We start from the raw sequence: 14,438 nt of genomic DNA on the forward strand, positions 1-14,438 counted from the left end.
GAAATAATTTTAAACATTATTCTTAAAAAGTGAACATTTAGAACTATTCTTCATGTTAAAATTTAGCATCATGGGAAGCGTGACAAAATTCTGAAGTTTTTACCTGAGGGGGGAAAAACCCACACAGCTGAAAAAGAGTTAATTCACTATGGCTTAAAGATGACCTTGTTCACATCTGTTTTAAAATCTTGTCACTCTCTTTTCTTTAGAAATGTCTTCAGCATTATTTTTCTATTATTTAGAACAATCTATTTCTCTGTCCAAAAGATGGAAAAAATTGCTAAAAACTTTGGCTGATGGGCAACAACGGAAAATAAACTTTTTAAACTTCACTACCATTCTTTGTCCATAACACAAAAGATGAAGAAACTGACAGGGAAATGAAAAAGCATATGCTACTCAAACTGATCTCTCATACCAGCTGACTAAACATATATCCTTTCTCTTTCTGATATTAACTATAGGTTTTCTAGTAAATTTCTAGCAACCACTGCATCTAAGCAGTTTTGACAAAAAGAAGGCTTATTGCTAAACATCTTAAAAACATTTACCAAGGTAATAAAAGAAATGTCATTCCCTCCTACTGAATGTTTGGGCATAAAAGAGGTATTTTTATAATGTAGTTCATGATTTACCATATCTATAGTGTCCAAAAAAAGCAAAATGAAAAAGAAGCATTTTTCCAGTGGTTTGACGACTATTTGAATAAACTGTTCCTCTTTTGTTACCTCTAGTGACCAACTGCTCACTCTTAAAAGCAACGGAGGGGCTTCCTTGGTGGCGCAGTGGTTGAGAGTCCGCCTGCCGATGCAGGGGACGTGGGTTCGTGCCCCGGTCCAGGAGGATGCCACATGCCGCGGAGCGGCTGCGCCCATGAGCCATGGCCGCTGAGCCTGCACATCCGGAGCCACACAAAAAAACGGTAAAAGCAAAGGAGGGGAGAGTGACTGGGATAGAGACTGGAGAGGAAGGACAAGCACTCTTTTCTAAATATATTTTCTATGTATCTTTTACCATGCAAATATAGTTAAAGGATTTTTCCTGTCCATTCATCTGTAGCCAACGTGGAGGCTGCCCTCTGAACGCTTCACACCATTAAGCTTTTCCTTAACCTTCAACTTTCACATGTGAAACATTCATTCACCGAATTATTTACTGAGTGCCTGTTATGTGCCAGGCACTGTGCTAGGCCAGGTTATCCTGTTCAGATAGACAACTGGCAAGTACCTATGTTTCTGTGGATGTGGCACTCTAAAGATCAGAAAAACGCTACTGAGGAATGTGATAAGCCCAAGGAGCGCTGCCAGACTGATTTTTTTCCCCTAAGTCAAAGGGTGCCTAGTTCTTAGGATACTAGAAGATGTTCAGTTTTTTGCTAAGGGTCTTTAATGCCAAGACAAATAAAAATAGAAGATCCTGTCTAAGTGTTGAGAAAGTACTGGCTGGCCATGAGGACAAAGATCTCGGGGAATGGACCACTGATCAGCTTTATCGGCCAGCCTAGAAAGTAAGAGTGCAAACTTTCTTCTACAATGTTAAGCTCTGACATTCCCTAAATGATTGATAAATAATTCATGTTTTAAAATGGAAAAGATGTTCTGATAGCTGACATTCTCAAAAATTCATGCAGACCTTCCTTGAAAGTAGAATAGAATGATTCATTCACTTCCTCCCTTTGCAAGTCCAGCCTATATGGCATATAAATATTTATACATCAACATGTATAGGCAGATGTTTGATTTCATATTCTATTTTAGATATACCAATAGTAACACACATACTCGCAGAAGAAACAAATAACTTCATTTCTATACAGGCCAGTGTTAATCTAGACTCACATATGATTGAAGCAGCTTCATGCTCGGGCTGGTCTAAGCTCTGATTTGAGGCTACCGTTCTAAGCAGTAATTTTTCAAGATAAAATTTAGCAGTTTTGAAATTCTACAACTAAACACAATTTGTTAGACATAAAAAAAAATTAACACTATAATTAATGACTGCTTCAAAATCCAAACTGCCGTTGAAGACGACAGTTTGAAACCACAGAAGAATCATAAAGATAATTATACAAACTGATACTTGTTTCAGAAGGTTTATATTCAAAGACCATTTATCACCAAAATGGGAATATATTAATTTCATTGAACATTGCAGATTACTCTGCACACATTAATTTGGTTTTTATAAAATTAGATATTAGTGTTTTCACTTAATCAACTACTCTATAATATATAAAAGTCATTAAGTATTATCAATTCAGAAAAAAAGTGGCTTGAAAATATATTTAAATCCATTTTTATACACTAATGCTACCTGAATAAGCACACTATTTATATAATAATTAGTTTAATCATGGTCTTTTACATATGTAATTATCAAAATAAAAGCCACTGTGACTACATTCACTATAAGATAATTATAACATTAATTGGAATAGCACTTTTCTTTTTACAATACTTTTCCTAGAAGAAATCAAGTTAATACTAAAATTATAATCGTCTATTTTAATCAGATTATTTCAAATATAATTTATTATGACATGGAAATGAATATATTGTTTCAAAGTAGCTTATTTTATATAATTATATTTATTAGCACCCCAAATCTGCCCATGCAAATATATGCCTTTGTGCTTTTGACTTAACTGCACAGGTTTGTGGCTATGATAATAAAAATTCAGGTTAAAAACTGAAAAGTCCAGTTGAAAAATCCCAAATGTTTTGCTTCGATGTCATCAAATATCTAGATATTACTGGCAGAACCAAGTATCTGGATTTTCAGTTTTTATCTGGATTTTGGCATCACAGACTAGTTTATGCCAGAGTCTTTGCAATGGAGGGAAAAACCAAAAGAAGTGTTTAGTATCAGCAAAAGATAAAAATATTGTTTATCTACTGAAGAATACGCTACTACTTAAAAGACCTTCAAGAGTCTAGCAACTTATGGCCACACTCATTTAATGAGAAACACAAGTGTTTTGGGCGATTATAACTGGACTCTGGTAAGCTGAGCCTAGCTCTGCCCCTCTCTTCTGGAAGCTCCCAGAGCTTAGCTATGCTATCAGGCTGGTCATCAGCAGGGGATAATGGCTTTCATAGAGCACAATAATTAAATCGACTGATTTCCAGTGCAGTTCTCTTTCATTAAGGAACTCTTATTTGAATCAACCCCCAAATTTCAGTTTAACTTATTTTGTGTTCTGCATTCCCCCCTTCCCCACGGAGGGGGATTATTTAGAGCACAAATTCCTGTGGAAAACTGATGTAGGCACTGTCCTACTGGAAAACATGAAATCGTTCCACAAAACAAACAATTATTGCCTCAGTGTAATCGACTTAAAAACCATACGTGTATTGTTATTTATTTTGTGTTTTGCTCAAACCCTTTTTGACTCCCAGTACTTCCAGTTTATCAGGTGCTCCTACGTAGAACTGCTATTTAAGCTGCAAGGAAAATGGCTCATGGAATCTCTTTGCTTTTATTCTTATTCTAGCTGGCTATGAGAATGGTTTGAGGCACATTTTAATAGTCCTCTTACATTATTATATACCTTGACCATCATTCTAAAGTATATTGCATAGGTCATTCTTCCTATTGGGAATCCAAGTAAACTTTTCATTCTAATTTTTAATTTCAGCTTTAAAATATATTCAAATGAACATTTAGCAACTAAGATCTGATGCAGCCAAAAATAAATTAAATAAATCTTTTTAAAAAATGGAACATTTAAATTCATGCTTACGGTTTTAGCAGTTGCATTTGATCTCTCGTATTCTCCTGCCTTTTTCCTTTCTAAAAAATTTTCAAGGCCTTTTTAACACATTGACAAATGTCAAATTTATTGTATTTATTAAAATTTGTAATAAAATGACTGCCATTCTTTTGGCCCCAAAGAGTCATATCAAACAAGCTATATGAAATGTTGCCAAAGCTCAGGGTTAAACTTTAAAGATTAATACACATTTCCTTAGGTAATTAGTGAATGGGATACCAAGCAAATAAAGCTGGGCCGATAAGATTTATTCATCTCCCAAATTAGTTTTTAAGTTGCCGTCTTATTTTTCAGATTCTACTTTAGGCTGAAATGATTTTGGAATTTTATCATTTGACTACTGTAAAAACAATCAGGGATTTGAAACTTATGAGTATTCATCACAGCTGAAAACAGTCTTCTCTAGAAGAGGTTAATGGAAAAAGAAATAATAGGAGGTGGAAGATAAACTGCTTCTTTCACAACTGGTGCTGCAAACAGCATTCTAACTAATTCAGATAAGCAGCAAACATAGTTGTTAGGGGATATTTATGACAGCTGCATCTGTGTGACAGCAATGAAGCATTAAAAATGGCAGCGGGCTTTCTATAAAACACATCTGCAAGAAAGACAGGTAGCTAGGCTGACTATCAATCATCAGGACACGTGAATAATTCTATACTCACTGGCCCATGTGCTGGTAAAATCAGCTCCGTATGTATATATATATAGAAAAGCTTGCTATTCGGTAAAGAGCCACAGCAGTGAGTAATTTTTATTTTTAATTCTTAAGAATATGTGTGTTCACACATCATTTTTAAAAATCCAACAATGATGAACAGGTCTCTGTGAGTGTATTCTGAAGAAGAATACACTCAACCTTTTCAGGTTATATTTGTAGTTAATTTCTGAGTTGTTATCTTACCCATCTTTCAATTAATTTAATGGGATCATACAGCTCCAAAACAAACAGATTGCATCCCACAGTTTGGGGAGCAAAATCCTGGAAACTTATTCAAGAGCTAGGCTCATTTTCAAGTTTAGATCTTAGAAAATTTAAATGGTGCATGCAACCACTGTCTATTTAAGTAACTTTTAAGATGCATGAATAGAATTAAAATTATAGCCAAATAATAAAAGGGGTCTTCTCTGTCTTTCACTGAATTCACATAACTTCCATTTACGCTAATGGCAGTTAAGCACCTGCTCTGCAAAGAAAACAGACCCCTATCTGTGAAAATAAACGTGTACAGTATATTTTCCAGATACAATGCTCAAATCAAACAACCAAAAATGTATGCTATATAAACAAAGCATCGTGTGGCCTACCTGAAAACACTTGTTTTATATTTTACCTCTTTAGTCGTAGACCTTGAGATATTACTCATGCCTTTGCTATTTAAATGTACCAGAAAGAAAGAAAAAAAAAGGATGGACAGACTCAATCTGGTGATTTCAGTGAGCTCATACACAATCCTCTGTTTACCCCTTCAGAAGTTCATAATAAATTGCATCAGTAAATCTGGATTCGAGCCACTGCTCTCTACCATCATCTTAAAAGTCATGGAGGACAACTGTACATAAGAGAGGAGGGCATGATCATGGGCGCACTGTGCTGGGACTCCCTGCAGCAGCTGCAGCCTCGGCTGGGACAGGAGATGAGGCAGACGATTGTTAACGACTGTGACACCAGAGTCCCTTTCTGCAGCGCCCTTCTGGCTGAGTGTGAGGTCTCACAGGAAGGCACGTCTACCTGGACTTGAATGGAGCTCTCTCCATTGGCAGTCACAGGAGTCACAGAACCTCTATCAGGAGGTTCTTGACACCGAGGTGGACAGAGAAAGGCTGCCCCTCTCGACTCCACCTAAAGTAGGCATCATAGAGATCTTTCCCAAAACTCTATTATACTTTCAGTTAAAATTATGATGTGATCGAAAGAGGGTTGTGGGGAGGTAAATTAGAATATCCACCAAATATCCAAATATGATATTTAGAATATAATGTCATTGCTATTCTCATCCAACACTTTTGAATAGTCTTAAGGAATAGGTAATAATAATATCATATGGCATGCACTACATTTACCCATATCTCTATAAAGATTTCTCCTTCTTCCTAATTGTCTAGGTCAAGGCCAAAATTTTTAATTTCTGATCTGCATTGTGAGTGGTATTGAAAGCAATACTCTTGTGGACAGGAGGGAATACAGAATTTGAGGGGCCCAGTGCAAACTGGAAACATGGAGCACCTTGTTGAAAAATGTCTTAACAATTGGAAGACAATGACAACAGAGCATTAAACCAAGCTCAGGGCTCCTCTGCACGGGGCCCTGCAAGACGGCACAGGTGGGACAACCATGAAGCCAGCCTCACTCTGAAACAGGACCCTACGAAAGATAGCCTGCTGCCCCCTCCTCCCTTCTCCTCAGCCTAACAGAGGTCTCAGTCAAGTAAACCATGGGAGAATGAATGTGAGATGTCCTCCGGTAGACAGACACCAGTTCTATGTACTGAGGTCCCAAGGAAAATGGAGCAACAAAGTGTCCTCTAAAAACTACCATTTACTTCCTTATACAGGTTGTATTGTAAGGCTTATCTAAAAGTGTTCCACCTTCTTCCTAGAGGGTTCCACAAAGCAAGGTTTTCTATCCAAAGGCCACCGTGACCCTGGTGATGGGCTCTGTTTTAATGGGGCCTGGAGGACTAATTTTGGATATAGATAATGGTAGCACTGTCTCCTGGCAATCTGATCCTCAGTGACATATTTTTTCTTTCTCTGTATTTTTTTCCTTTTAAAATCACTTCCTGCTTAAACCCCTTCCCTCTCGTCAGTCGTGCACCAGCGTTGGATTTGACCTCAAATTCTAAATGGGCCAGGTTGCCGTGAAGGCGCTCCACCTGGCTTTCTGCAGCGTAGGTGATTAGGAAGGCTGGGAAGCCCTGTTTAGGGGGTGCCCTTCTCTTCTAAGGACAGCTGTGCTCTGTCAGGTCTAGGTTTAGTGAACGAGACAACAGTAATTACAGTAATGGCAGCATTTGCCTATGAGCTACCATCTCTCCGAAGTGGGCTTCAGCTAAACTCAGCTGGAGGAGTTGTCTTTCCTTTTAGGATGTGGAACCTCTAGAGAGTTGGTCTTCAGAGACTTAGAACAGGCTATAGAGGCAAGCAAAGAGAAACAGAAAAGGACCCCTTTATTTCTCCCCCAAAATACATATAAATATTTTTGTAAGGTATTTACAAATTTAAGAGAAAAACTATACTTACAACAAAATTATCTTGTAAAGTCTGAGTTTTTCTGAGCTATAGGTTACTTTTTAGGATCAAACAATACAGAAAGAACTGTTCAAACGTATAAGCTTATCCTGATTTTCGGTCGTTCAGAAAAGGGCTCGAAGATTATAATGTTACCTACTCTCAATAAAAGAGTATATCCCCCCCCCATTGTTTATTTTTTTCCTGGTAGTGAATTTGTAGGGATAAACAACCCTACAAATTTTGGGGCCTATTATATGTCACAGAGATTTTTTTCTATAGCCTGTCTAGACTCCAGACAATAGGTGAGACTGGCCTAGAGTTGCAGACATTTCCATAGTCTGTAATGTCCCTTAGAAAAGTAAGGGCAATAATACAAAAATGAAAACCAGCCTGATCTGCTGGTACGATAGGAGAAATATGAGTATGACAACACTTTACAACTTAGAAATGATGACAACAACCTAGGAAGAAGTTTTAGCAGCCATATATCAGCCAAAGCAACTTCTACAAAATCATACATACTCCCCCAATATGAGTCATATTCAAGTAATGTTGTCCAATGGCTATAAAATCACTTTATTGCAGAAAATTCTGTATATATGTTATGTTGTATTTTCTTATTGCCTAGAGGTGGTGTGTGTGAATGTATAGTACATATATACGAATATATGACCACAAATTATTTGTGGTCAGCATACAGATTTTTCAAAATGCCTTACTTTAAATAAACCAGATTGTTAGACTACTCTGCTTTTCAGCCCTCTTGGATAAAACAATTAATGTTGCATATAATCTTAAGAGAATTAAGGGACGTTATGTATAAGCAAGGGAAGTGGAGAAAAGGGTTTTTAAATTTCATCTATTTTCTACCATTTCGTCTCTGAGCATGTCTCCACGTACCTATTTTCTCTCCTACAATTGTACTTGTTCTAAACAAAGGAAAGGAGGAGAGAAACCTTTTGTTTCTTTATATTCTCCTTCTTTGCTACCTTTTAAATTTTTAAATAAATGAACCAATGTAGAATAAGTGTTTTTGTTGCTTGGTTTTATGATGATGAAGACGCACTGATGAAGATGCACTGATTTTAAATATTCATTGAAGAAAATATTGCTTTAAAAATATTGGCAATATTTTTAATTCAGAGGGTATTCTCTTTCTCAAAGACTCCAAACTACGTCAGTAGTCACTGGACCATGTGCATCTTCACCACTGGGGATGAATATTAACAGAGTCTTTGTCACTGTTAGAATGACTCAGCTTATGACATCAGGAGTAGTTGAGGGGCAGCGGGGGGGCGGTGGGGGGGGGAGTCTAATGAAATGGACGGCATGCAGTGAAAACAAGAGATTCTTCTAGCTGTTCTCCTTAGAGTTGTACATCCCCAAACAGAAGACTCCCATCTCTGAAGTCATTTAGTTTCTGTCTCTGGCCGAATTAAAACACATACATACACACACACACAAACACCATCCAGCTTGTTTCAACACAACCAACTCTACCATATAGCATCATCAAAAGTTCCATTGTAGAGCAAACCATCTAGGATTGCCAAAATTATAGAAAGCTCATTGATGAAACCATAAAGAACCCTTCTCACTGTGATCAGCTATGCCCATCCACCAGGCACTCAAAGAGCACTCCCTAGGTCTAGGACATTATATACACAAATGCAGTATATTTTCCCCCGGAATGCAAACGTTATATTCATATTACACGAAAACAACTTACACAACACTCTTGTTTTGCTTGAAAGTTCAATATTTTCTTTGTCTTTAAGAAAAGAACTCTTTAACCAAAATGAAGGTTTTTGTCAATACTTTCTCATAGAGTAAAAACAAACAGATATGCTTCTGTAAAATTGACTGATAATGTAACATTAAGTATAGTATGAATATTCAAGGAGATTTATATGAAAAAAAAGATGTAGTTTTTTCTTTTGATATGTACCATGATATTCAGAATGACTTTACATGTCATATAACAGGATAAACCAGAGAAGTACACACTGCATATAATAACTTTGAATATCATGAAAACGATACGAAGTTCTGATTCACCTCAGCTTTTTTAACTGGCTACTTTTAATTGAAAAGTAATAGTATATACCTTTTAATTGAACACACCAACTAAAGCTTGACTTTTCAAAGTAAACAACAAATTCCAAATTCAATGTTCGCATGATGAATTTGGCAAACTTTTCATTTTCATGAAACTGGGGGGAAGTGCCATGCTTCATCACAGGATAGCTGGGAATTCTACAGCACTCTGAAAGAGGCCCGATCGCTAACTAACGCACGGTCCTGTGCGTGGAGACGGAAGACCAAATTAGGCCCTGAGGAAGTCTCACTAAACTCCCACTGAAGTCAATGGAAATTTGCAAACGCACTCGAGAGGGCTCTCAGGGCCCACAAGGTGCTGTCAATAATTTCACTAGGTCTTCAAACCAGATATACAAGCAAAAACAAAACCAAAAAAACTGAACAACAAAAACAAAATCAAAACACCCAAACCAAATAACATGTACCTCTCCGACGTCATAGATCCAAATACGGCCTTCTGAGTCCCCAACGGCAACTTCTTTGCCACCTTGAGCCCAACGAACACGGTTTAGGGCGGATGCCCCCTCAATGGCCACACTTGCTGTTGGAACCTGCCAAAGGGGTTACGACAAAGAATCTCTGAATATGCACTTAAATATACAAATTCACAACGATACGTTTAACTCGACGAGTCACCACTGCCTGCATGTGCATTAAGTACTATATATCCCTTGTGCAGGGGTGAAAAGGATTCATTGTTCTCAAATCATATGCTCCACTGAATTAAAGGGTAGAGAGAAGAGACCCTTTCACAAAAAAAGGAAAAGAGGGAGAGTCTTTTTCCACAGTCAATGGGCAGTGAGTGACAAATATTTCTTCCGATTATGCAGGGTGCACAAACAACATACAAACACAGCAGCTAAATGTGATACTTCTTGATCAGGTCATAATTTATGGATCAATGGAGGGGGAGATTTCAGGATTTACCAAGATTAAGGATACTCTAAAAGGGGGAATGGGGTATATGGTGGAAAAAAAGTCATATTAAGGGTCTTCAGGGGAAAAAAATGTATTGATCCCTCAAAACCTCATCAGGGAGGGGATGCTCAGAAGAAGAAAAAGCAAGCAGGTGAGAAACTTCAAAACTGCAAGTTCTCCTTTCTTTTTTCTTTTCTCACCCCCCCCCCCCCCCGCCACCTTTTTTCTTCCTCCTAGCAATACCAAGGTGTAGGAAGTTCTCTATAACTCTGAAAATGTCCTCAGGGTGATATCCTGATAGAATGTAGCACTTACTCGTAGAAAAGGCCTTACATCTCCTTTAATAAACACCTGAAATCTAACAGTGTTGATAATTACAATATTAATCATTATTAAAGTGAACCAGAGGTGCTGAAATGGAACCTGCAGTATTTGTTACAAGAACCTTAATATTTGGAAAAAGAATTTTAGTGGGTCTGCCCCTCTTTTCATCATCAGTTGTGTAAACACTCATCATGAAGGTTGGACGTTTATAACTGATAGACCAGATCTCCAAGCCTTCTACAAGAAAGTTGAATAGGAAATGACAATAGCCCATTAAAAATGAAAAAAGGTAAATGTTAAAATAAAAAAGGAAAAAAAAATATAGTGAAAAGAGGGCCACCAACATCATCTTATGCCACTGTTTTAAGACCTGTGTCTAATAAACATGTCCTATTAGGATGGAAACACCACATATACTGTGCCTTAGCTCCCCTGGCATTCTGCTATTCAGGGAATTGAAACCATCTGTTTATATGATATTATTGACCCAATACCTATCTTTAAAATAGCAATAAAAACTCCATCATATGTAAGAAGCTATGTTTAAACTTAATCTTGAAATCAATAAAAATTATTTTACCTGCTTAAATCACTGTATGTCAATTGACAGCAAAAATGTCAAAAGTCCCCAGCTCATTTTTTTTTTTAAATACACCATTTCTACAGTAAAGGGACCTGCTGTGCAGTGCTGGAGACTGAATTTGTAACCAAGCTTTTTAAAGGCCAAAACAATGTGAATTTAGTTTAGGCCATAAATCTGTCAATGCACTTTATTATTAGTGTGCTTCTCAGAAAAGAAATCTGCGATTCAGCTATAGAGTTTCAGAGTTAACTTTTAACTCCATAATTTAGAGAGATCATACAGGATCCTACTTTCTCTAACGCTAGTTAATAACAGATTTTATCTGTGAACAATCTCAAAATTTGAATAAAAAGTATTTAATCTTAATATAAATATAATACTCAAAAGAAAGTGATATTTTGGATACATTTTAAATTATGCCTAAGACATTTTAAAGAATTTTATTTATTTGGAATTAAGTAAAGTAGCAAACTGGAACAATTAATATTTTAACCCTTTAAAAATATCTTCTTTTCATAGATATTATAAGTGGTTAAAAAAAAAGGCTATCACAGCCTATAACATGTGCTAAAAGAATTATCAAATGCATGAAGAAAATGACAAAAATATATCTTATTAGTCTGACCAGTAATGAGCTTTCAGAAGTTGATGAATCTACAATGAAAATAATCCATATATGGTCTCTGGCTTTCTTACTCTTGTATCTCAGTTTCGTGTATATTTTCATATTTTTTTTAAGGACTCAATCATTTTAATTGCAAAGACAGGATGTATATACATAATTTACTACATTGTGTAGAGGTGACACTGAAGTAGGTGAATATGAACTATCCTTGCATAGGAGCAGTCGGAATAACTTGGTTTAAAAGCACAGTATTTTGAACAAGGACAAAGAAACACTGAGACTTCAGGTGTTTGTTTTTTTTTTTTTAACAAATCTAATTCCTAATCGGACAAATATTTGAAAAATCGTATTCAACTTGATAGAAGGCAAAAATGAGTGTTTTAAAAAGTGTTCAGTTCATTACTGAATTTGAATCAGACTCAACGTATCTACTATTATTGTGAAAGCAGAACTACGATCACCGCAAAACTAAACGATCTGCATGCCAAGTAACCATTTTTTTAAATGGTTAACAATAAAACACTTATGTGGTTGTCTCTTGATACCTAGAGCGAGGGAAGGGAAAACACGTTTGGCAATGCTGAGATATTAATTTTGTTTTACCTAAAAAGCCGATTAAAACACAAAACTAAACGAGAAGAGTTACAGAGGAATTACTATGGAGTTGGTAGAACACTCCATTACATCATAGTTGAGTATCACCTGAACTCACTTCTACTAAATCTGATTTCTGACTGGGTCTCCTAAATCAATCTGGAAAATGTGTTTTTGGTTGTTTAGAGTGAATTGAGTTTATTCTAGCAGATAGAAACAATATGATTTTAATCAACGGTGATGAAAGACTTTGGGAAACCATCACATCGTAGAGTAATGACACCTTTCTATAAAAGCAATAATGTTATAAACATTTCAACATCTGAAGTGATGGGCACTGCACGTATTCATGCCCTTTATTTCCAAAGATGCTTCATTACATAACTCTTGTCCTTGTCATACACTTCTGGTAGCCAAAAGGAAAAAACAGACGTAAATGGAAAGATTTTTTAAAAGACAACTATTTGGCAGTGGTTTTAGGTGTATATAATCTTGCAAGATACAATGACTCAATAATAACACCTGAAGGATATTTCCCTGCCCCCTCCCAGAAAAAATACTAGGGGAGCCTGTTCCTCCTCATATCCTCCAGCTGTAGGCTTCCTAATTAAAAAGGCTGAGCTGTTTCCTGCTCAGAACACTTCAAAAGACCTCTCTCTCGTTCTCCACTTGACATGTAGTTTTCAGCACTTGTTCTTCTTACCTGTCCATTCTTATTGATGGAGAGCTGCCCTGAATCACAGACCAGGAGAGACGACGAGACCATTTTGTTGTATTAAACTGAAGGACATTTAATATTCACGTTTAAAAAACCCAACCAAAAACGCTGCTACCTGAATTAGCACCTCAATAATTTTGAGAAAGTGTAAAAAAGGAAAAATATACGTGGCATAATTTTTAAAACATTAATATATATAGCAAAATTTTTTTAAAGACTATTTCTTATTGTTAATTGCTTTTTGAAAACATTTTTCACTTGTGAAGGACTCTAAATGTGACATGTTAAAATCTCATTAAAAAAATACTGAGTTTAACATCCATGTTCAGAGTTTGAAACTTATAAAAGTCTGTCTGTGAGTTCGGTATCTTAGTCAAGGATTATTCACCTTGTAAATTTCAAATGGAGACTAGATCTAAACATAAACGGTCAAGAGAATCATCTTTTATGGATTTAAAACAGAAATTGTGCAAGTAGCGAACACTGGCAAATAGCCCTTTTAAAAAGCCCAATCTCAAGTCAAAAGTCCACAGAAGCTTACTTTTCCAAGTGTTTGCCAATAGAGTTATTTCAACACCCTGAAATATGCCCGAGTGTCCTTTCCCGCAGTAAAAGGCGTGAACACGTATGGTTTTGCTCTTTGCAGAGAAGGGTCGTCAATTGTCCAAGATTCCGCCACGGTTTAGGGATGAGGTGAGATTAAATGATTTGGGGCCAACGCATCTGCCAATACCCTGCACAGCAGCGGAGAATGGGGGGTCGGCAGCCCAGCTGCAATTGGAGGGTCTGTCCAAAAAAGGCCATTTCAGAGAGAGGGGGGAGACGGAGAGAGGCCGACGGCTCCCCCCTCCCAGCCCGCCCGGCCCGGCGCCTGCGCCGCCGCTCACCTCGGTGTCATTGTTGAGGTTCCAGAGGTCCAAGCGCCCCATCCCGTCCACGCAGGCAAAGAGCGCGGGATGCACGGGGGACCACATGACATCGTACACATAGTCTGCATTGTCTTCAAAGGAGTAGAGCGGCTTGTTGTGCTGTAAAGCAGAGAGACCGTGAAGACTTTGTGGCGCTGCGGCTGCCTCGGGCTGTCTAGCGAGCCTAATTAAAAACTTTGCACATTCACAAAGTGTCATAAAACTTCCCGAGATGAAAGTCCTCGAGAAGGTGGACCGCAGCTTTAATGTTACTAGAACTGTCCACCGGCATAAGTAAATACGGTGGGGGGAGGGGGGCGGGGGAGGCGGGGAGGGACTTTTAAGGGGCTGGGGGCTGGGACGGGCGGGGGAAGGCGGTTTCAGACACAGTCGTGCTAGACATTCCAGACAGGTGGCCGGGGCTGCCCAGGAGTTCGGAGATCTCGCCGGGCTATGCTCTGCGAGTCGCTCAGGGCCCGAACCCAGGCGTGCTCTGCCTGCCGGGATCAGACCCGCGGGGAAGGATCTGGAAGCCCCGGCGGTCCCGGAGACCCAGAACCCTTGGCATTGAAGGCAACGCCTGCCACCTCGCGGTCGTTTTCTGTAGCTGCAACTCTGCCTCCAATCCAACTCGAGGCCAAATTTATACTTTAATGGCTCCT

The 14,438-nt window shown here is 37.9% G+C and overlaps 2 protein-coding genes across 10 annotated transcripts in view; one reads left to right on the plus strand and one right to left on the minus strand.

Moving 5' to 3' along the window:
• SLC25A13 (solute carrier family 25 member 13) overlaps positions 1 to 14,438 on the plus strand; it is a 332,699-nt gene that overhangs the window by 317,205 nt on the left and 1,056 nt on the right. For 2 of the 3 annotated variants that reach the window (XR_003795234.1, XR_003795232.1), the window contains one exon: positions 735 to 922. The gene's annotated coding sequence lies outside the window, so the exon portion shown is untranslated. Of the gene's footprint in view, positions 1 to 734; positions 923 to 5,245; positions 8,020 to 14,438 lie in introns of those variants that run through there. The other variant, XR_003795233.1, reaches the window with a different exon arrangement.
• DYNC1I1 (dynein cytoplasmic 1 intermediate chain 1) overlaps positions 1 to 14,438 on the minus strand; it is a 475,334-nt gene that overhangs the window by 10,998 nt on the left and 449,898 nt on the right. For all 7 annotated transcript variants that reach the window (XM_029233556.1, XM_029233554.1, XM_029233549.1 and 4 more), the window contains 2 exons: positions 13,756 to 13,896; positions 9,532 to 9,657 (listed from right to left, as the gene is read on the minus strand). In XM_029233556.1, coding sequence (XP_029089389.1) covers positions 9,532 to 9,657; positions 13,756 to 13,896 — 267 coding nt within the window. The remainder of the gene's footprint in view (positions 1 to 9,531; positions 9,658 to 13,755; positions 13,897 to 14,438) is intronic.

Source organism: Monodon monoceros, unplaced genomic scaffold, assembly GCF_005190385.1.
Source record: "Monodon monoceros isolate NGI ecotype Baffin Bay Population unplaced genomic scaffold, NGI_Narwhal_1 Super_Scaffold_2, whole genome shotgun sequence".
Classification (NCBI taxonomy): Eukaryota; Metazoa; Chordata; class Mammalia; order Artiodactyla; family Monodontidae; genus Monodon; species Monodon monoceros.